The sequence below is a fragment of the Fragaria vesca genome, linkage group LG5, assembly GCF_000184155.1.
Source record: "Fragaria vesca subsp. vesca linkage group LG5, FraVesHawaii_1.0, whole genome shotgun sequence".
NCBI lineage: Eukaryota > Viridiplantae > Streptophyta > Magnoliopsida > Rosales > Rosaceae > Fragaria > Fragaria vesca.
In genome coordinates this window covers 7,387,028-7,407,972 of record NC_020495.1, presented here as the reverse complement: position 1 = coordinate 7,407,972, position 20,945 = coordinate 7,387,028, and the positions used below count along the sequence as shown (strand labels likewise).

General features: G+C 38.3%; 3 protein-coding genes, 1 non-coding gene and 1 pseudogene across 4 annotated transcripts; 1 reads left to right on the top strand and 4 right to left on the bottom strand.

Annotated features, from left to right (window-relative positions):
- Positions 1 to 980: 980 nt before the first annotated feature.
- LOC101294667 (flavonol 3-sulfotransferase-like) lies at positions 981 to 1,727 on the bottom strand. Its single transcript, XM_004301051.1, has one exon. It carries the CDS (start codon positions 1,725 to 1,727, stop codon positions 981 to 983), a length of 747 nt encoding a protein of 248 aa, XP_004301099.1.
- A 5,306-nt stretch (positions 1,728 to 7,033) lies between these two features.
- LOC101294373 lies at positions 7,034 to 8,042 on the bottom strand (annotated as a pseudogene).
- Positions 8,043 to 8,102: 60 nt separating this feature from the next.
- LOC101304575 (isoaspartyl peptidase/L-asparaginase-like) lies at positions 8,103 to 9,958 on the bottom strand. The gene is made up of 4 exons (XM_004299228.1): positions 9,797 to 9,958; positions 9,496 to 9,726; positions 9,119 to 9,205; positions 8,103 to 8,958 (listed from the first exon to the last, which is right to left on the bottom strand). The coding sequence occupies exons 1-4, from the start codon at positions 9,956 to 9,958 to the stop codon at positions 8,473 to 8,475; spliced, it is 966 nt and encodes a 321-aa protein (XP_004299276.1). The 3' UTR covers positions 8,103 to 8,472.
- A 1,154-nt stretch (positions 9,959 to 11,112) lies between these two features.
- Positions 11,113 to 11,186, top strand: TRNAI-AAU. Its single transcript has one exon. It is a non-coding gene; the product is annotated as a tRNA-Ile (tRNA).
- Positions 11,187 to 11,238: 52 nt separating this feature from the next.
- On the bottom strand, positions 11,239 to 18,867 carry LOC101294083 (putative ATP-dependent helicase HRQ1-like). Its single transcript, XM_004301050.1, is given in 26 exon segments — positions 11,239 to 11,548; positions 11,632 to 11,694; positions 11,771 to 11,866; positions 12,128 to 12,251; positions 12,436 to 12,548; positions 12,662 to 12,832; positions 12,995 to 13,150; positions 13,325 to 13,438; positions 13,559 to 13,723; positions 13,808 to 13,967; positions 14,068 to 14,204; positions 14,444 to 14,519; positions 14,655 to 14,774; positions 15,108 to 15,265; positions 15,456 to 15,523; positions 15,620 to 15,714; positions 15,877 to 15,956; positions 16,046 to 16,177; positions 16,268 to 16,417; positions 16,501 to 16,623; positions 16,818 to 16,883; positions 17,102 to 17,290; positions 17,421 to 17,518; positions 17,629 to 17,737; positions 17,818 to 18,537; positions 18,706 to 18,867. Coding segments are annotated over 26 exon segments (3,684 nt in total). The 3' UTR covers positions 11,239 to 11,509.
- Between the last annotated feature and the right edge of the window lie 2,078 nt (positions 18,868 to 20,945).

The window sequence follows — 20,945 nt, the reverse complement described above, 5'->3', positions numbered from 1 at the left end:
CGCACAAAACAGTAAAAATCTGAAATTTCATTGAGATTGAAAACGTACCAGGACGCTCCCGCGCTTGCAAAACAGAGTTAGTAACAACATGTATTTCAAAAAACAAAGTCGCACACTAACCATGTATAGCAGCCCATTATGCAGCAAAAGATCATCCCAAAAAACGAATTTAGCAGAAGAACCCTAATCCCAATTCTAGGTTTGAAAAAGACGTTGTCTTTTAATGATCAGTTGGGTCTAAAACGAAAATGGGTCGGGTCAAAAGGATCCGCGTCCTTTTAAAACCGGGTCTGGGTTCATGCTTGTGCTGGGTTTGTGTATTGGGCCTCAACATATTCTTGGCCCAATTCGTGTTCATCAGTGTTCATAGCAGAAGACAAAATTTCCAGAAATTTTTCAAACGATCATGCATAACACAACAAAGGTTTATGAAAAAATGTGGTTGGCTCTGATACCAACTATTGAACTGAAAACCACATATAGACATAAACACATTGCATCATGTTTCAGCAAAACAAGAACATATAAACATGTATAAGAATTAGAAGCACCAACATTGGTTGTTTATGTTCAACGCCATCAAGCTAGAGCAGAGGAAGTTTTCTGTGTAATTCTCCAGATTGTCTCTTCATAGTGAGTATGAAAACTTACAGGCGTAGAATGAGCTTACACAGGGACCCCTTTATATATTGACAAGTTCACTTAGAATCTCATCTCACAAGGCAACTCTAATAAACCAATCAATTACCTTATGTGATAACTATAACATATATTCTATGTTATCTCAAACTCCTTGTATTTATCTAATCAGATTACTAAGATAAATATCCAAATTAAGTATTATCGATTAACCTCATTTACTTATTTCACAAGATATTTATATATGTTGGACTCTCATGTGTTAATCTTGAGTCCACATTAGATATAACTCTAACAAAAACTTCAAACCAGCACTGCCCAACTTGTGCTCTGTGATTTTGTCAAGATGTGATTTTGTCAAGATGCTGGAGCATCTCAGGTGTTAGGTAGTTGCTGGAGTCCCCAACCTGACCTTTCCTGAAGAAGAGGCTGTTGTTAATTGGACCAAAAGTCCCACTTTTGTTCACCTCCAAATTGCTCAAATTCTCGAAACTGCACAAGTTTACTACTTCTTGAACAACACCTTGTCTCTCTTCGTCTGACGAAAATGGATGACGCATGAATACTGCCAACCTCTTTACACATCCCTCTGTGTCCTCCTTCATATCTTCATACTTCAAAAATAACACCTTCTCAGGGTTTTCCTTGCTTGCTTCCCAATAACCCAGAACATGATCCCAAAAAGGTCCAGAATTCGATTCCCCTTTACAAAACGACTCAAATGCCAATTCTATAGGAAGAGGTGGCACAAGTTGGCCATTTGAAATCAGTTGTCCAACTTTCTGTGAAAACTTCGATAAAGAAACAAGAACGTCTTTAGGGTTTCTTGCAATGTACACAATCCGAGTACCTGGAGTATTCAAAATGGAGTCTGGTAATGATGCGTAAGAACTGTGGGTTGACAGCAATCTAGGTGAGGGAAGAGATTCTAGGTAGGCGTTTGTGTTATCATTGTGAGCTAGCAACTCTAGGAAGGGCACACAATCATGAGGATTGTTTGTGAGCAATGGATGATGATGGGATTGGGATCGACAATTTCGATTTTGGATAGCAGACATGAGAGCCTTAAGCCATATGTTGTACCACATTTTGGATAGGTGGCCAAGAATATGTCAGTGTCTCTGGCCCTGAAACTTCGCTGTGCCCAAATCATACCTTCAAGAAACAACTGAAGATACCAAAAGCCTTGGTAGTTGAAGTAATAGGTATCACCACCTCCCCAGGCTTACACTTTAGGGAGGTTTGAGATAACTTCTTGGCAATCTCCAAGGACACTAGCCTTGTTTCCATCTTCCTTTGCTTCTGGGAGTTCTGGAGCTGGTACATAATCAGAAGCCATAGAATTTGAGAGATAATTATAACTTTTGAAGAAATAGAAACTACAAATCAATCTTATATAGCGTTGTTAATTAGGTCAGTTGCATACATGGCATAAAACTTTAATTTTTTTTTTGGTTACAAGAAAACTTTAATTTTTCGTTGTGCTTGTATCAAAGGTGTTCCCCGACCACCTAATAACTACCAGAGGGCCTGCATGCATGTAATAAAGCCTCAAGGCAACCAATTATTAGCCTATAACAGCTGGCAAAGATATAAAACAAAATATTCCAGATCAAAACAAAGTGACTTAGATGTAAAGTTTTTTTTTTTTTAATTTAATTTTTATTTTTGAATTATGAACAAAGTTGACCACCATAATACCAACACAAATCTTGTAAAAGAGAAGTATATATATAGGGGAAAATGCCCATTTGCACAAAAAAACAAAAGTCAAACCTCATTTCAATAACAATAAGATTTTTGACCACAATTGAATGAGAGATTAGCTTATTTGTGCCTAAATACATAAATATTTAATAAATTCATAATAAAATAATATTTTTGAGACATTTTTACCCTTGTGTCTAATACACATTTAGAGAGAGAAAATTGAAGAAAGAGAGGACTTTGCCGGAGCCTTGTCGGACTCTGGTCACCGGTCCACGGAATCCAGTCACTAGAATATTACTGACCCCCAGTAAACTTGTTATTCACCCCAATAACATATTACTGACCCCCAGTAAACTTGTTATCTACTCTAATAATATATTACTGACCCTCAATAAACTTGTTATCCACCTCACTAGAATATTACTGACCCCCAGTAAACTTGTTATCCACCCCAATAACATATTACTGACCCCCAGTAAACTTGTTATCCATCCCACCAGAATATTATTGACCCCTAGGAAACTTGTTATCCACATCAAAATCGATTCACCTTCCCCAATAAACTTGCAACAATAACCTTTACTGTCATCTAATTACTATTTATTGTAAAAATAATAGAAACTTGTAAGCTAGAGCCGGCTAAGTTGAGAACTCATTGGAGATCTAGTCAACTCTGACGAGAGAGAGAGAGAAGGCAAAAATAATTGAAAATGTTTTTACTACCTCTTACTCACGACAACGGCGGAGATATTACTCACGATGACGGCGGCGAGATCACAAATGACAACGGCGACAAGATTCCAATCGATGTTGGCAGCAAGAATTCGATCTACAACGACAGAGATTCCAATGGGTGACGCAACGATATTTCAATTGACGACAGCAACGAGATTCCGATCTACGACGGCGGTGAGATTTCGATCTACGACGATGGAGCGAGGATGAGGTCACCGGTGACGGATCTGTGAGTGAGAGTTAGAGAGAAAGAGAGAGAGGTTTGCAGATTCGTCGTCGTCGAGGCGTTGGCTTGCTTCGGCGAGGCATGGCCGGCTTCGGATCTCGTGGAGAGAGAGAGAGAGAGAGAGAGAGAGAGAGAGAGAGAGAGAGAGAGAGAGAGAGAGAGAGAGAGAGAGAGAGAGAGAGAGAGAGTAGAGTAGAGAGTAGAGTAGTAGTAGTAGTAGTAGTAGTAGTAGTAGTAGTAGAGAAGAGAGACGAGTAGTAGTAGAGTACGAGTAAGTAAGTTAACGTAACGTAAGTACGTAAGTACGACGTAACGTAGTACGTAAGTACGTAACCGTACGTACGTAGTAGTACGTAGTAGTAGTAGTACGACGTACGTACGTACGTACGAAGGTACGTACGTAACGTTTAAGGTAAGTACGAACGGTTAGAGATANNAGANAGAGACGAGAGNANGNGAGAGAGAGAGAGATAAGGTTTGATATTTATGAAAGATAATATTGTCTTGTTATTAGGATTTGTGCAAATAGATATTGGAAAATGATTTTCATTGGAATGGGCCACAAGCCTTTAAAATTAGTACTAAATAGATATTTTTCTTATATATAGTTTACTATACTTCATGAGACCGCATGCAAACCTGATACTATAAAATTAGTCAAACAAAATACTTAAACAAACTTAAAGTCAAGTTCTCATAATACATCACTAAACGCTTACAAATGTACAAAAGAAGAGAAGAAAACAACATCTAAATTTTACACAGGTGCTAAGCAATAACGTACAATGGTGCTTCATTAGTTTATAAGGTTAGTACACGAAACTCTTCAAACCGTATATATTTACTTACAGAAAAAAAATAGTACGTTATAAGAATAATTTCCTCGCTAATTGATCATGAAAATATACCCGGTTTTTTTTGTTTTCTTTGTTCGTGATCTCTCTCTATTTCTTTTCTATTATATATTGTGTTTATTTTTTTGGCAAGCAACTTAAAAGGAAAGAGATATATTAAAAGTTGTGGTCCCCAAAATAGATGTGGCACTAAATCTATGTCTTGCCCGCCTATACTCGAGGTCGGCAGTTGGCACCGGTCACAATTAATTATGGCCAGATCAAGATGAAAATCATCCAAGTAGATGGTTGACCGTTGACCACATATTATTTGAGCGCGCCGACACAAACAATTCATTTTTGCACATGAGGATGTTAAAGCTATCCTATCCGCTCACTGCCTCGATCAAACATATTCTAGATACGACAGTTACTGTTAACATTGATATTAGGCTAATTATATGGATCTTGTAATTACTTACTTGTAGCATTTGTTAGGATAGCAATACTGCTATATATGTGAAGTCTGTAAATCTTTTGAATCAATGAAAACCATTTCTAGTTTTTTACATGGTATCAGCCCTTTTCGATCCTCACCTGTGATCTCCTTCTTACCATCTCTTCCTCTCCTACTATTTGTCCCAGTTTCTGATTCTTGATTCCTTACGTTTCTTTTCTTGCTCTGTTTTCGTTTTCATCCTATCAAAAATTCTGTATTTTTTTTTCTTCTTCCGTCACCTCCTCATTTGTTCTTCTTCTACCTCTAAAAAAAAAAAAGGCTTCTTCTTCATCACATATGGCTGCCAACAAATTTGGTGCGTGTCACTCATCCTTTCCAAACTGGCAACATGTCACAACGACGACACAATACGTCTAGTTTCTCTCAACGCCCATGTCATTTTTCAAGTCAAATAAAAATATCACAATACTCATCATGTGTACCGCTTGCTAAAAATATCATCGACACATTTACTTGTTTGAAATAAAAAAAGCCATAAATTAGAGACAAATAAAAGAGAGAATGAAAGAATCCGTATGAGCAATAGTGTTCACATGGTCACTAAAGAAATTGTGGTCAATCACCGTTGGTGAAAGAATCCGTATGAGCAGTAGTGTTAACATGGTCACCTAAAAAAATCGTGGTCAATTACCGTTGGTGAAAGAATATGAGCAGTAGTGTTAACATGGTCATCTAGTAATCAAGAAAATCGTAGTCAATCACCGTTGGATGCAAATCTAAGAGTGTGAAGTATTATTTTAAAGTTAAGTTATTTTGTTTTTCACCCTTGGATTTACATCCAACGGTGATTGACCTTGATTTCTTGGTCACTAGATGATCATGTGAAAACCACTGTCTGTATGAGATGATTACTAAACCTATGTTCCTCATTTGTTATCAAGTTACGGGTACTCATGAATCAATTTCTGATAATGGAGTAGGACTCACATCCATTCTAATATTTATTTATGTTAGTAAACACATGATTTCATATAAAATAAGACTTGAGGTATCACATTAATTGGTATAGCTTAGAATTTGGGGGTTTTGGCAGTAGAGGTTGGGCACTTTGCCTCATTTGGTTTCAAAGAAAGTAACCTCCAGGAAAGAAAAGTTTTTCATTTCTTATCTTTGAGAATGAAACATAAAATAAAACACTTTCTTGGTTGAAGGAAAAATAAGAGGAAAACATGGTTTCTTCAAAAATTTAACGAGGCCTTAGCTCCATACCACATATCATATTTCCACCTCTCAACCTTTGCTTTCCATCAATTTCATAGTTGTCAGAAGTTGCGGATTGCGAATTATAACAACAATTTCAAAAAAAGTTCATGGAATTTATTGTTCGTGCTGATTGTGAGAAGTTGTGGGTGTCCTTATCTTTTTTAAGATTTTTGCACAATTGACACTTTGTAAGATCTATTCAGTTCGCCATATGGATCGAATGTGTGATTTGCATCTGCCACGATTTTGGAACTACCAGCTGGAATTGATATCAAAGCTGATCGAAGTGAGCAGTGGTCATATGTTCAAACATGTGCACGTTGTATGATTTTACATCACCGAATACCATGTTCTTGTTGGCTATTCAGACCGTGGTTGATGTCATGTTGGCTATTCAGCCGTGGTTTATGCTTTGTTGTGTGCATCCTTTTCGGTTCTTCTCTAAGCTCTAGCTATTGTTATATGTACATATATAGTACCCTTTAAGAAATGTAATCATGCAACGCATATTTTGTTAGGATCACACTTTTGTTTCTTACATTCCACTTTTTGGGTAGAGGGTTCACCGTTCTGATGTACTTTTATGTGTACGTTATCCCAAAATAAGTCATGTATTTATATACATACATTATCCCAATGAACGAGAACCCATTATATAGGAAGTTAGGAACGGTTGTTGATTTGTTTCTGTTTTGGGATTGAGATGCATTTTATCCTGATCATAATACGTAACCTATTCCCTTCTTTTTAATTTTGATGATAGCTAGTCATGGAGTTTCTCTTTTAGGTTTTAACTCATGGATTTAATTGAGCAGAGTTTACCCTCAATTCATGGATTAAACAGAATCATCATCGTCTGTGCTTTGTATTATTGCTTAATCCCATACTCTGTAAAACTAATTGTTTGCTATTTTTCTTTCTGAAAGCCAGATTAATAAAGAGTTCCATACTCAATTATGAGATTTGATCATGGTTAATGCAACCACATAAATATTAAATTATAGCAGATAATTAACCAATTATAGTCATCTTACATAGATCAAGTATTCAGATATTGATCGAAGCCACTAAAAAAAAACTAGCATATATTGAAAAGATGCTGCAATTTCAGGTTATGTATTTCCGGTAAATTGCCAACAGTGAATATCATTACACAGTAGAAAAGCTCTAAAACTTCAAACCAGCACTACCCAACTTGTGCTCTGTGATATTGTCAAGATGCTGGAGCATCTCAGGTGTTAGGTAGTTGCTGGAGTCCCCAACCTTACCTTTCCTGAAGAAAAGGTTGTTGTCGACCTGCGGATGATTAGTTAGACCAAAAGTCCCACTTTTGTTCACCTCCAAATTGCTCAAATTTTCGAAACTGCACAAGTTTACTACTTTTTGAACAACACCTTGTCTCTCTTCTTCTATCGAAAATGGAAGATGCATGAACTCTGCCAACCTCTTTACACATCCCTCTGTGTCCTCGTTCAAACCTTCATACTTCAGAAATAAGACCGTATCAGGGTTTTCCTTGCTTGGTTCCCAATAACCCAGAACATGATCCCAAAAAGGTCCATAAGTCGATTCCCCCTTACAAAACGACTCAAATGCCTCTTCTATAGAAAGAGGTGGCGCAAGTTGGCCATTTGAAATTTGTTGTCCAGATTTCTATGTAGACTTCCATAGAGAAACAAGAACGTCCTTAGCGTTCCTTGCAATGTATACAATCCAAGTACCTGAAGTTTTCAAAATGGAGTCTGGTAATGATGCATAAGAACTGTGGGTTGCTAGCACTCTAGGTGAGGGAAGAGATTCAAGGTAGGCGATCGGGTTATCATTGTAAACTTGAAACTCTAAATAGGGTACACAATTATGAGGATTATTTGTGAGCAATGGATGACGGGATTGATAATTGTTTCGAGTTTGGATAGCAGACATGAGCCTTGCCCCATGTTGTACCACTTTTTGGAGAGGTGACTAAGAAAATGTCAGTATCTCTGGCCCTGAAACTTTGCTGTGCCCAGATCATACCTTTAAGAAACAAATTGATATGCCAAAAGCCTTGGTAGTGGTAGAAATCGAAATCACCACCTTCCCAGGCTTTCACTTTAGGAAGGGTTGACATAACTTCATCGTAATCTCCAAGGAGACTAGTCATGTTTCCAACTTTTTCCTTCTGGAGCTGATACATATTCAGAAGCCATATCATAAATCTGAAAGAACTTGGCATATAATATGTAATTGGTTTTGAAAAAAATAGAAACATCAATCGATTCTATATAGTGCAGTTAGGTCACCTTGCGTATAAACCCTAAATTAAACGCTCAGGCAACCAATTATTACAATATGATGGCCGGTGGCAAAGATATAAAACAAAATCTTCTAGATGAAAACAAAGTTGGTGCACTGAATATGGCGCTAGATGCTAAATGCGTGATGCTGTCCTAAATGGTGTTGTTATGTAATTGTAAACTTTCGAATTAATCCACATTGAATACAAGTTGATAATGGTGTTTGGTTTCGGTAAAATATACAAAAAAAAAAACAAAAAAACAGCACAATTTTGTTGAATAGATCAAGTAGATTCTTGACTAAAAACGATTTCAGCTGACCCATATAACTCATTTTTGCACATCAGAAGGCCATATTCCAATCTCCCAATACCCATCCTCAGTAGCACAAGCTCGAAACATCCCTGTTGTATTGAAAGGCATTGTGACTTCTCCTGTGGCAGATACAGCAACCAAGCCAACATTGCCTTTCGGAGTGCTCTCCTCCACAACATAAGCTGCAGCCTCTTTAAGAGAGACACCTTTGTACTCCATAAGAGCTGCCACATCCCTCGCAGCTGTACTTCGGATTATTGCTTCACCTTTGCCAGTGGCAGAAACTGCACACAGATTGTTGGCATATGTCCCTGCACCGATAATGGGTGTGTCCCCAATCCGGCCAACCATCTTGTTAACCAATCCGCCTGTCGAAGTTGCAGAAGCCAAATTCCCAAGATCATCAACAGCCACACATCCAACAGTTCCAAGCTGACTATCGCCATCAGCTTCAGGTGCTTTATCCTTCACATCTTTCTGAATTGGCTGTGTATAATCAATCTGCACATTTGTGACAAAACTTAATCTTATTCAACTTCACACGCAAACATTCCCACTACACAAACATAAATCTAACATCCCCTGCTGAGTGCGGTAATTCAATCACGTACTCTCCTAGGCTCCTAGCTAAGTTAGGAGCAAGAGAAGAGAGTACGCCTACCTGCACCCTGTTGGCCTCTATCGCCTGCTTTAGCCTCTCAACATTCTCCGGTGTAATGAAGCTATTCGCATCTGCAGTCTCAACACCCTGGCAAATCAGCAACCCGTCATTATACAAAACATCCAACACCAAGAATCACATACAAAACCAAACCAAGTACTACAAGCAAGCTAATAAGGCTCTGTTTGTTCATCATAGGTAACCAAATAGTTAAAAGTAAAGTAGCACATTTCTAACTGCTTATTCGAGAAGCACTGTCCAACTACAGCCCTAAGATCAATAACAACAGTAATAAAATCAAGGCCAAGTTACCAAGACAGTAAAACTGGTCAAACTGAAGTAAAATTAAGCATGGTGAAAGTGAATCAGAGACTAACTTGTTCTCTAGCAAAGGCCTCTGCTCCATCAAAAGCAAGATAGATGTGAGGAGTGTTCTCCATGACCAATCTGGCTAAAGATATGGGATTGACCACAGTAGTGAGCCCAGAAACAGCTCCACATCTCTTGGTGCCGTCCATAATACAAGCTTCCATCTCCACCGTGCCGTTGCTGGTCAACACCGACCCCTTCCCGGCGTTGAACACCGGAATATTCTCCAGCTCGCGAACCTAATCACACACGGAAATTACATGAAGCGATCAAAGAAAGAAAACGTTGCAGAGGTTGAAGGATTCTTACGACGAGCTCAACGACGTCGAGAGGAGGCTTGTTGGCCTTGAGAGCTTCGACGCCGATCTGGAGGCAGTGGCGGAGGGCGGCCTCGCGAGGCTGGCGGCGCTCCGGCGAAAGAGAGAGGGGGATGTCGCCGGCGCCGCCATGGAGCGCGATCGCCCACCCCATCTCTCTCTCTCTCTCTATCTGAATTAGTATCTGAGGTGTCCCAGTCCGTGAGATCCAGTTCAGATACTAGGTAGGAGTGTGGTCGTGTGGGGGGCATTGTGGTAATTTGGAAATCACCTGCATTATTGAGGGCTGTCAATGGGTCGTGTCGTGTTGGGGTCGGAGTAGTAATTTGAAAATCACCTGCATTATGGGTAGTGCCGTGTCGGGTTTACGTCGGGTCCAGGAATTTCACATGTTACGAGATACAAACTCAAACCTAAACTCAATTTATTTAATAATTTTGTCAAAAATCTAAACCTAAACCCAACCTATTTCTTAAACGGGTTACCCATTTAACCCATTTAATAAAAAAGTCATGTCGTGTTCGATAAAATGATCCATAACAACTCGACCCATTTAATAAAAATAAAAATGAAAACATCACTTGATTATATTCATTAAAAACTCCACAAAAACATAATTTTATAACTCATGAATAATCAAATCCAAATTTTCAATATAAAGTCAAAACACTCCCGATCTGAAATTGAAAGACATAATCCATAATTAAATTTGAAGTTTAACTTTGAATGCGAAAGCATCAAATCCTAACTTCCAATTCTTCTTCACTTTATTCAGCATCACTTTATTGAGTATAAAAAGCAAGAGTTGATAAAGCAAAACTAAAAATCAGTCAAATAATTCTCAAATATAAAATTGTCACTAACGTGACTAAAATACCTTTGCAAAAAGATGATAAGTCGCGAACACAGAGAGCTAATGAGCCGTGAACCTTAGGGTTTGTGTATTGATACAATAATGAAACAAGAGAATTTATATTGTTTCGGTAACCCTAGACTAAAGTGAAGAAAGACGTATTGAATCCTTATACACATGTAATATTATTTTTTAAATGGGTCGTGTAAGCGGGTCATATATTATATAACCCGACCAATCTAATAAACGTGTGTTATGTAGGTTCATTTCGTGTCAACCCGTTTTTTAATCGTACGGGTCTATTTTATTTTGTGTGGATTTCGAGTCGCGTTGTCTGGTCGTGTCGGAATTGACAGCCTTAATCATCGGGACATGGGAGTCCTCAGCACTCAGCAGTTGGGGTAAAAGTTGCAGACACATGATTTGTCTTTTGTTCTCAGTAAATCAGGCAAATCGGCCTATTAGCTCAGCTGGTTAGAGCGTCGTGCTAATAACGCGAAGGTCACAGGTTCGAGACCTGTATGGGCCACTTTTTTATTGTTTCACACACACTTCCTTACCACATAACTATATGACATTCTCTGGTAATGCAGTTTTATTATAGTTTTGAGCCGTTTGATTTGATCTCATTCCATAATGATTGATGTGTTTTGCTGCAGCAAAGCAGTAGTGCTTGTATTCCTTGGATGATGTTCAATAACTTAGCTATACAGGTCTATGAATAAGCACCACCATTGTAATGATTGTATGCTGTTGTCAAGAATATCAATGCAAGTCGGGCAGGGTGAAGCGTCCTTCCTGCCTCTATCGGTAACTAATCTCTTTCTTCTTTTCTAGTTGCTTTGATCAAGATCAGGAAGAGCTGGGAGATTTATTTGCGTCCAGAACACCCTAATGGATAAGAAAACCGGTCAATGCAGATGGAAAACAAACTAGCGTAAAGATATTTGGATATGCAAGTTTGGAGTCCAGACCTTGATGATCATAATTGCTGCATCTTTGTGTAAAACCTCGTTATATGACCTGCAACAAAAACTCTGCAACATGCAAAAATTACTAAATTTGATTCATGTTTGAGCAAGAGAGGATTAAGGTAAATATAGTGTGTCTGACCTGAACGCAATTGGGGCAACCATCATATTCTCCGCAGTGGCAAGATGTTAGAAGTTCCAGAGCAGTAGCCAAGAGCTCCATAAATATTGGCTGAATCTGTAACATGCCCAAATATGCTCAATTCAATGAAGAGTCATCACGGACGTTGCTATCCTACAATCAGAAACTTTCTGGACAACCAGACTGGAACAGCAAAATTGACCAAACTATTTTAGTATCACCCAGGGTCAACAAATGAGATCACCTCAAATACACAGAATAATCAAACATCAGAGCGTCCACGGTGATTGCTGAACAACCACTGGGGATTTGATCAAATAAAGTATCTTTGGAAGGATTTAGTGTCCTCTCATTTACCTGTACACAGATACCAGTCCCTCCAGGATGCTTATCATATAACAGAATCCTCTCCGGAAAATAGCTGCTTTCATGAGGATCCGCACACTCTGGAGCCAAGTCGGATAAGTTACAAATGATTCGTCTGCATTTCAAACCATCATAACGAAGTCAGACCCACAAACATTGGAATTGTAAGAATCATTACTTTTCTTTGTAAGAGACTAAGAATATAATAAACAATTCATGCAGTACGCCAGCTTTGAAAATGTAACTGCATAAATTTACTGAGAAATATTATATGAAAATCACAAGTATCAGTGACCCACAAAGGCACAACGTGAAGAACAGCATGTGATGCAGCATGCAACCCTGCACGGTATTCAAGATTTTCACTCTTCACTGCTTCAATTATTGATGGCGGAACCGGAACCCAAACTGCCTGTTTTATGAAAAGGAGAAACAGATTATGTACACAGCACAGCCAGACAACAAGTCAAGGTTATCGAACACAATCATTAAGTTATGCAGAATGTTACATGTACTCAGGTCTACCTGTGATGCATACGAATATTTAGGAAGTTGAAGGTCAACTTTATCTAATATTGTGTTGCATCCTTTCTGTATACGATAGAAACCAAACCATGTAGTTGTTACTCTGCAAGGATCTGCTCGGGCAGTTGTTCTAGAGAACTGATTGGAAAGCTTAGGTGGAGCTGAATAAGCCTACAGCAGGTAAGCATTTTTTAAAACACAAAGACAGATGGAAAAAGAATCATCCTTCCCTGTATCCATACTAGAGAAATAGGACCATCATGCATGTACAAATATCAGATTATGGAAAGACACAAAATGAACAAGAGAACAAATGTTTAGAGCCTGGCATACCACATTACAGCCGACTACATCAATATCTGTGCGATCACGAGTTTTCGTGTAAAAATTTAAATTAGATTCTTCACACCAAGCAATCTTTTCTTTTAAATCTAAGCTCGTGACCAGGTATGTCTTTCCTTGGTTCAAATAAACAGCACCTTCATATACCTGAATCAACATATGATAAGAGCTAAATGATAAAGAGACAGAGACAAATATACTCGAGGAAAAATAGGCAAATATGATACAGAACAATGTCCAAAGCACTTCATCCATTTTCAACAATGAGGCAACCACAAAGAAAGCCTGAAAAGAACATGGTAACAGATAGAGTTGCTTTACCTGAAAGAAAGCCTTGCTTTCCTCAATCTCTTCGATTTCGTTCTCTTGATGGTCCATAACTTTGTACTTCTCTCTTTCAATTGATCGTATACTAACCGAATGTGAAGGCATTTTCTAGAAAGAAAAGTACACAGTAAATGTTAAATTGCTATATAGAATCAGGACAGCATGCTAAAATACAAATTGAAATGGCAGGGACAGTGAACTTAAACTACAGGAATGCAAGGACCATACCTCGCGCCCAATATAGTTCCAAATGCTGTTCTCAGATAGCCTCAGATAGCCTGTACTTTTAAGAGACATTATGCCTCTGTCTAAACCAGAACCGAAAAACTTCTCATCATGAAACAAGCTCAGTGGGTGTTCGAGAGCAGCACAAGCCAAATGCTGTTCAAGAACCTACAAAAGGTAAGGTATAAAAAACATGTCATCCTTGCCTATTCTTTAGACACAAATTAAAAGTAACAGCAGAAATTTTTAAACCTGTTGGTTCTTAGCATCAACATGACAGCACTCAATTGGGCTTCCAAAAAGTTTATTTGGATGTTTCATAAAATATTGGTCAAGGGGCCCTTCAAATGCAACATATACAGCAAGAGAAGGTCTCTCTCTCCTTCCGGATCTGCCAGCTTGTTGCCACAAGCTATATGTATATACCAAAGAGGAAAAATAATTATGAATCGAAACAATTTTAAGCAACATGTTTCAGGTCGGTTCAAAACAGAAATGACTTGGCACTCTACCTAGCAATGCTTCCAGGAAAACCTAAATGAAGAGTTACATCAATGTGTCCAACATCAATACCCAATTCAAGGGCATTTGTTGCAGCGATACCACAAAGCTTTCCATTAAATAAATCGCTCTCTATTCTTCTCCGATCCTGGTTCACCAGTCAAGCAATGTCAAACCAATTACCATCGATCAAAATCAAATAACAAGATATCAACAGTTTACACTCACTAATTGTCAGTTAAAAAAGTACCAAACACAAAGAGCATACTCTCACATAAAGACATTCACATCCTTTCTGGCCCCTCTGCCTTTAAAATCGATCCTTACTACAAATCCAACTCTAGAGACAGAGACAGAGAACCTAATACAGACAAATCGCCTACTAACCTCAGCCATGTAACCGCCACGATAAGATGATATAGAGTCTGCCAGATGGGGTGCTGTCTGCTGAAGAATTTCACGCCTACCACAATTAACCAAAATCTATTAACATATGTGATCATCTTTCTCTTCCCTAAAACAGAGAGAACAAAAATCTGAGGCTCCAAGGCCAAAACATGTCATATGACAGTGAATTCAAGAAATTGATGAGACTCACGTATTGCAAAAAACAAGTTCACAAAGCTTGCGAGTTTTGCAAAACGCAATACACCGTAGTCCATGCTGCACCATTTCAGCAAAGAGGACTGAAATATCCTCAATCGGGCTGTCAAGATTACTTAAAGCATCAGTATTTAAGCTCCAAAACCACACCTCATACTGAAATTTTTCATACATAAAGAAACAGAGCTTGAATGCTGGTTTGGAGCTTAACTTGAATAAAGCTATGCAAAAACACCCACCCCCCCCCACAATAGTTTAGCATCTGTCTTGTAACGGGAACAGAAAGGCATGTAGAACCAGTCATTTTTACAGCAACAACTATTCAGACAGTTCTTTAGAACGTAGCTTGGTAGTAAATCCACTAACTTAAGACTACCCATCACATGTTCAACACCCAAGGATGACCCTTAGATTTTCCAAGCAGGAATATAAAATCAGGTATTCAAACCATGATCTCCAGAGATGGAGAAAACCACTTATCAGAATAGAGCATCAAGCAATTATCTTTGTCAACCTGCCATCAGAATTCCAAAGGATGAAAAGCTTTCTAGCAGCAGGGCTTCCATCATTCTGAATCAACTCTAAAGTTGGTAAATTTGCAAGTTCCTGAGAAAAAAAAATATATCCATTGCTTCAAATTACTTACAAATAGGATCAGAAAGAGACCAAGAGAATTGAAAATGTGAAGAAGATACATAAAGTCACACAAATGCATGTGTGCACAAAAAGTCGAATTGTTGATTTATGCCCTTGTGATCATGACAAAAGATCGATACAAACACTAACAAATCTTTACCATGCAATGCTCACGAGGATTTGCCGAAGTCGCAGTAGAAAATACAAAAGAAGGAGTACTTCCATACACTGAAAATAGAAGCATACGGTTATTTATTTTTATAATTTCAAAGGAATTATCTGAAATTACTCTCCATCTTTTGAAAATTTAAGGGAAAGATCTACCATGTGAACAGAGCCGGCGAAGTCGTCTAAGTATAAGAGCAGTATGACAACCAAATGCTCCCTTATATACATGGGCCTCATCAATCACTACATACCTGGTGTGAGTAGTGTCATTATTATACTAATCAATAATTTAATCCGACATATTGCTCATAATTAAAAGCGGAAAAATGCTAATAAGATAGCTAAAGTAGTTAAATAAACATACATAGATAGACATATATGAAGGAGTGAGCAGGTGACTCAAAGAGTCCAACCTAAGATTTGCCAAAATCCGGCCAAATTTTCGATGGTGCGGCAGGATTGATACATGCAACATATCTGGATTTGTGATTAGCTGCAGTCAAGAAAATAAGATACTAGCTAAAACTCAGGAGAGGAAGCAAGCTGGGAAGCCTAACAACAACTATTAGTTTACTAAAATACCAGTCTAGCATTTTGACGCAGTCGTGTCCTTTCCTGCTGATTAGTGTCACCATCATATATACCAACATTTAAGCTACCACAGAATCCTTTGCTCATGGCTGAGAAAGCTCTTAGTTGATCTTGAGCTAAAGCCTGCATTTAGATTTATCGAAATTTGTTTAAAGTCATACCAAAGTTGATGGTTCTTGCATTCATAAATATGCTGACATAGATTCAACAAACCTTTGTTGGAAATAAGTATAGAGCACATGCTGAGGAACTCTGGGATAGGGCTTCAATGACAGGCAGATTGTAGCAAAGAGATTTCCCACTGGATGTCATTGTAGCCACAACGACATTCTTACCTGTTACTGAGGCTTGTATTGACTCTGCCTATGAAGAGCATGGAAGAAAAGAAAATGAAACAAGGTCAACAAACTGGTGTTTTTCAGAAGCAGTTACCTAGAAATCAATACCTGATGACTATATAACTGAGTGATTCCAACAGAATGAAGTGCAGATCTCATATTTTCTGTTAGTTCCTGTGGAACTTCCACATGAACAGCTTTCCGAGCACCAATGTCTTCAACATGCACTATCTGCATCCATAAGTTCAAAGTGCAGTGCTTAGCAGTGCTTTCCATGCAATTATTCTTGTAGAAAATTACAGCATATAATATATTTGTTCTCATTCTTAGGCCACACTTATCAGGCAACCATGTATACATTGTGAATCGCACTTTGCACTGTACAAATCTGAACAAATAAAGATATAAAAAGTATAGGGGAAAACCTTCTCTGCTCGAAAACTCTTTCTAAGATGTTCAACCATCTCAACTGGTAGCAATGGATCGGTTCTCTGCTCAGAAAAAAATTGCTATAAAAGTCTATTGATCTCCCAAAGTAAAGATTACAAGATGCTTATAAACTCCTTGAGGCATAAGCCACAAGTTTACCTTCATTTTCTTTTTCCATTCTATAGAGTATGACATATGTACTTGCAAGTTATGAGAAAAAGAAAAACAAAACAAAACACAACAACCTGGTTGAGTAAGTAAAATGAGGATGAAGACTTACATGACATCCTGCCCGTTTTTTGGTGGAACGAGTGGTTGAAGCCGCAGATTGATTTTTGTCTGAATCAGTAGTTGAAGCAGTGTGGCTTCTCATTGCTTGATTCACTTTATTTCCTCTTGCAGCAGCACCACATTCCTTCACATAAATGAGAAAGTCTTCCAAGGAGGAAATCTCATTTCTTTTGATAAACTGCATAAGATGCCCATAATTACTATAGTTGCAAGGCTGCAGGCGGGGAGAGGTATACTTGACAGATTGATTAAAGAATATTCTTTTACTAACAAATAATCTCTAGTAGCGATCTAACATTGGGACATACCATTAGGCTCTCAACAGCCTCCCACAAATTACTTTTGAAAGAACTTTCATGCATCTTCAATTCATTGACAATCTTTGATACATCCATCTGTTTGCAATCTAAAATGAGGCCACATAAAAGAAATTCTCCAGTTAAAATGCCATATACTTGGATCAACTCTGAAATGCTCAGAAGAAAAAGAAAAGAAAAAACAGATATTCAACTATACCAGATTCATGACTATTTCTGTCACCATGGTTCTGTTCTACTGAACATTCAGTAATAACAAGTGCATTACCAAAAGTTGCCTCTGCATTCTCCTTTAAAAAAAGAACTACCTGGAACTCAAATGGCAATGATTATACATCAACCAATAAAATTGCTTCTTGTTAATATACACTTGCATTACATAGATTACCTTGGGAGAAATAAACGAAAGATTCTCCACATCCTGCATACCAAGTTTAACTCCAAATGTCGCAAGCTGTTCTAGTGCTTGCTCCACTAGAGTTGAGGTTGTCCTCTCCTGCTGAAGTTGAACCAGTGCAGAAAAATTGTTTAAGAAAGCAAAAGCCTTCATGATTTTCTTCAACCAATCCGGACACAAGCATGAATTACCACTGCCATTATGCAGCCCCAAGCCACAGCCTTGTAAGCTAGCTTTTCTTCTCCACAACATGCAGTCCCCAGAATATGGGTCCGATAAACAATTCACCGACTCCAAAAGCTCAACAATCCTTCTAAAATTCTGCTCATCAAGAACACTCTTGCTTCTACTAGCTCGCAACATATCCAATATCATGTCATCACAACCGACGCCCCTTTTCCGCTTCGCTTCACGAGAGCAATCCTCACTTCCACCTCCAACATCAAAACTCCCTATACTAGACACACTCGCCGTTCCATTACTCAAATCATCGCGTAAATACGACAAGTCCTGCATCATATCGCTCCACACGGAGTTCGCAAACTTGGACATGGAGCCTTTAGCAGAAGTAGCCACCGAAAACGGCTCAGATTGATCACATTTCTGGCTCCGATTATTAACAACCTTCTTAACAAACGGGACCAGCACTAGAAACTCACCGGGCTCAATACTAAGTGCACCTATTCGACTCTGCAACTTCAACTTCTCACCCTGACACACCGTAACCGCATAAACCAAAATCATTTCAGATCCAAAACCCTAGCGCAATCAATTTAGAACTATTCGGTTGATTCATTAGACGCTTTTGATTTTGATTTTTAGTAATTTCAGCGGCGATTTTGAAATTGAAAAGTGAGGGATTAAGAGAAGGATCGGTACCTTGAAGAAGAGGTGGAAATTGGGGGAGTTGGTGGTGGCGGGAGGGAAGGAGTGGTTGAGGAGTAGCTTGAGGTCTGAAACGGTGTCGTTGACGGAGGCTGAGACGGTGGTGGCTTCGCCGGTCACCGTGCGGACCGTGATTTGAATCCGGCTGGCTGCCATCGCCTAATTGGCCACTGAGAAGAAGAAGAAGGTCTGAAATTCTCAGTCCAAGGGTTTGCTTCTGGTTCTCGATTTGGCGGGGGATTTCATTCTTTTTCATTTTTCTGGTTTACGGTATTTATACTGTTTGGTCCGCCCTAGCTTACGACATACTCTTCTTTTCCTTTTCTTTTTTTTTTTTCTTTTATTTTAGACCCAACCGCTAAAATTAAAAGAACTACTGGTTCCGTCATTCTCGCTGCTCTTGATATAAGAAGGACGTTCACATGATACTTTCAAAAAAAAAAAGGATGTTCACATGAAGAAAAAAAAAAAAAAAAAAACTAAAACCTCTACAATGAAATCAGTCGGACACTCTTGTAATAGAGAAACTTAGAAGAGACTTTGTGTCCTACTCAAGTCGCTCTTGATGTCAAACATTGAACGTCTAGAATGTGTTCTTTTAGTCCAAAATGAATAGCTCGCTCTTTTGAGTAATGTTAAGATCTACTAAGGAATTTTCATATGAATTTTCAATTGGAATTTTAAATTTACTCCCCCATAATTTTTGGATAGCTTGTTGATTTTGATTCAGATATAAATCAAAATTGTAGACATAAATCAAAATCTGGAGGCTGGCATTAATCTGGAGGCTGGCATTAATGAATGTGTTTTTCGTTTTAGTAATGAATGAAGGAATTATTGTCTTTTATTGGTAGTAATTATGGGAATGGCTCCCCATGCCACCTATAATTCCAGCTATAATTTTCTCTTCCAACATTATATTTTTGGAAACATTTATGGATTTAACAGTGTATTGTAACTCCTTGGTTTCTCTTTCAAATTCAAATTTGCATTTTGCCTCTTCTCCTCCTCCAAAAATAACTGCCTCTCTCTCTCTCTTTTTCTCTGATCAAAATGTGCACTCCATGGACAATAACAAAGCTAGTGAAGAAGGACTGCGCTTCATGCTTCTTGGCTTGCAGGTTTCCTCTAGGTAATTATTATTAGCCTCGCTCTCTGTAAACATTCTTATCCATCATTTTTGGTCTTCAATTTCCTCTAAATCTTTCAGATGATGAAGCAGTTGATGACCCTAGACGTTATGCTACAACACCACCTCAGTTGCCAATAAGAAACATGGCTTTCGATTATCAGCGCGATTCTGGAAGGAATGAGAGTGTAAGGAACACGAACATGTCCCCCTCACGCCATAAAAATTCAACCCTATCAGTTCGAAGGCGACCGAGTCATGATTCAAAACAGGTTAAGGAGACTACTAGTACTAGCACTAGCACTAGTATTGGTAGTAGTACTTGCAGGCGAGTTGGATACCAGAGCAGTGATGAAGAATCAAGCTGCAGGCAGCTGCCACATTTTGCAGACGAAGATCAAGACTACATAGTATTCTGCTTCAAAGAAGATGGAAAATTCGAAGTTGTGAAAAATGTCAAACCAGAAGGACAGAAATGCAGGGACAGCACCTCATCAAAAAACTCGAGGCAGATCAATCGAAAGGTTAGGCACCATGTTGTTTTTAAGTTCTTTCTTTCTTTGAACACATTCAATTAGAAAATTCTAAGTAGTTATCATTTGCTTTTCACTTATAAAAACAGCTTAATAATGACCAAAATAGCAAAACAGTTGGAAAAAGTGCAGCAATCTATAAATATTTTACCCTACAAATGATGGCAATTTTATCATATTTGACCAGAAGGTAGCTAGATGGAATTTATGTGTTCTTAAGGTTGCAGCATTTGTACAAAAAGAGAAAACCCCTATGTTCCCTATATGTAATATGTCCTTTTCCTTTTCTTTTCTTTTTTGTTTCAAAGAATGAAGGTGAGAAAGGAAAGAATATATGTTCGGATACAAAAGCAACTGCTGCTTGTAGCATGGGTGAGGTCTCTATTGAATCAAGTGACTCAAATCAATCAGCTGGCAGCACAGCCTCTTTCGCATTCCCTGTGTATGTAGGCGCATTCTTTCCTTGTGAAATACTTCTCTGTTATGCATCTATCTCTCTCAAAGTGAAAGATATGGAAGTCCTTATGACCCCAAAAAAAAATTCTTTTTTTTTTTCCTCTGCTTTTCCTAAT

Bases quoted from the DNA above. Each gene is read 5' to 3' on its own strand.
- LOC101294667 (XM_004301051.1), bottom strand. From the start codon at position 1,727: ATGTGGTACAACATATGGCTTAAGGCTCTCATGTCTGCTATCCAAAAT.
- LOC101304575 (XM_004299228.1), bottom strand. From the start codon at position 9,958: ATGGGGTGGGCGATCGCGCTCCATGGCGGCGCCGGCGACATCCCCCTC. The intron at 9,727-9,796 runs GTAAGAATCCTT...GTGTGTGATTAG, and splicing joins TCGACGTCGTTGAGCTCGTC to GTTCGCGAGCTGGAGAATAT. The intron at 8,959-9,118 runs GTAGGCGTACTC...ACAAATGTGCAG, and splicing joins TAGAGGCCAACAGGGTGCAG to ATTGATTATACACAGCCAAT.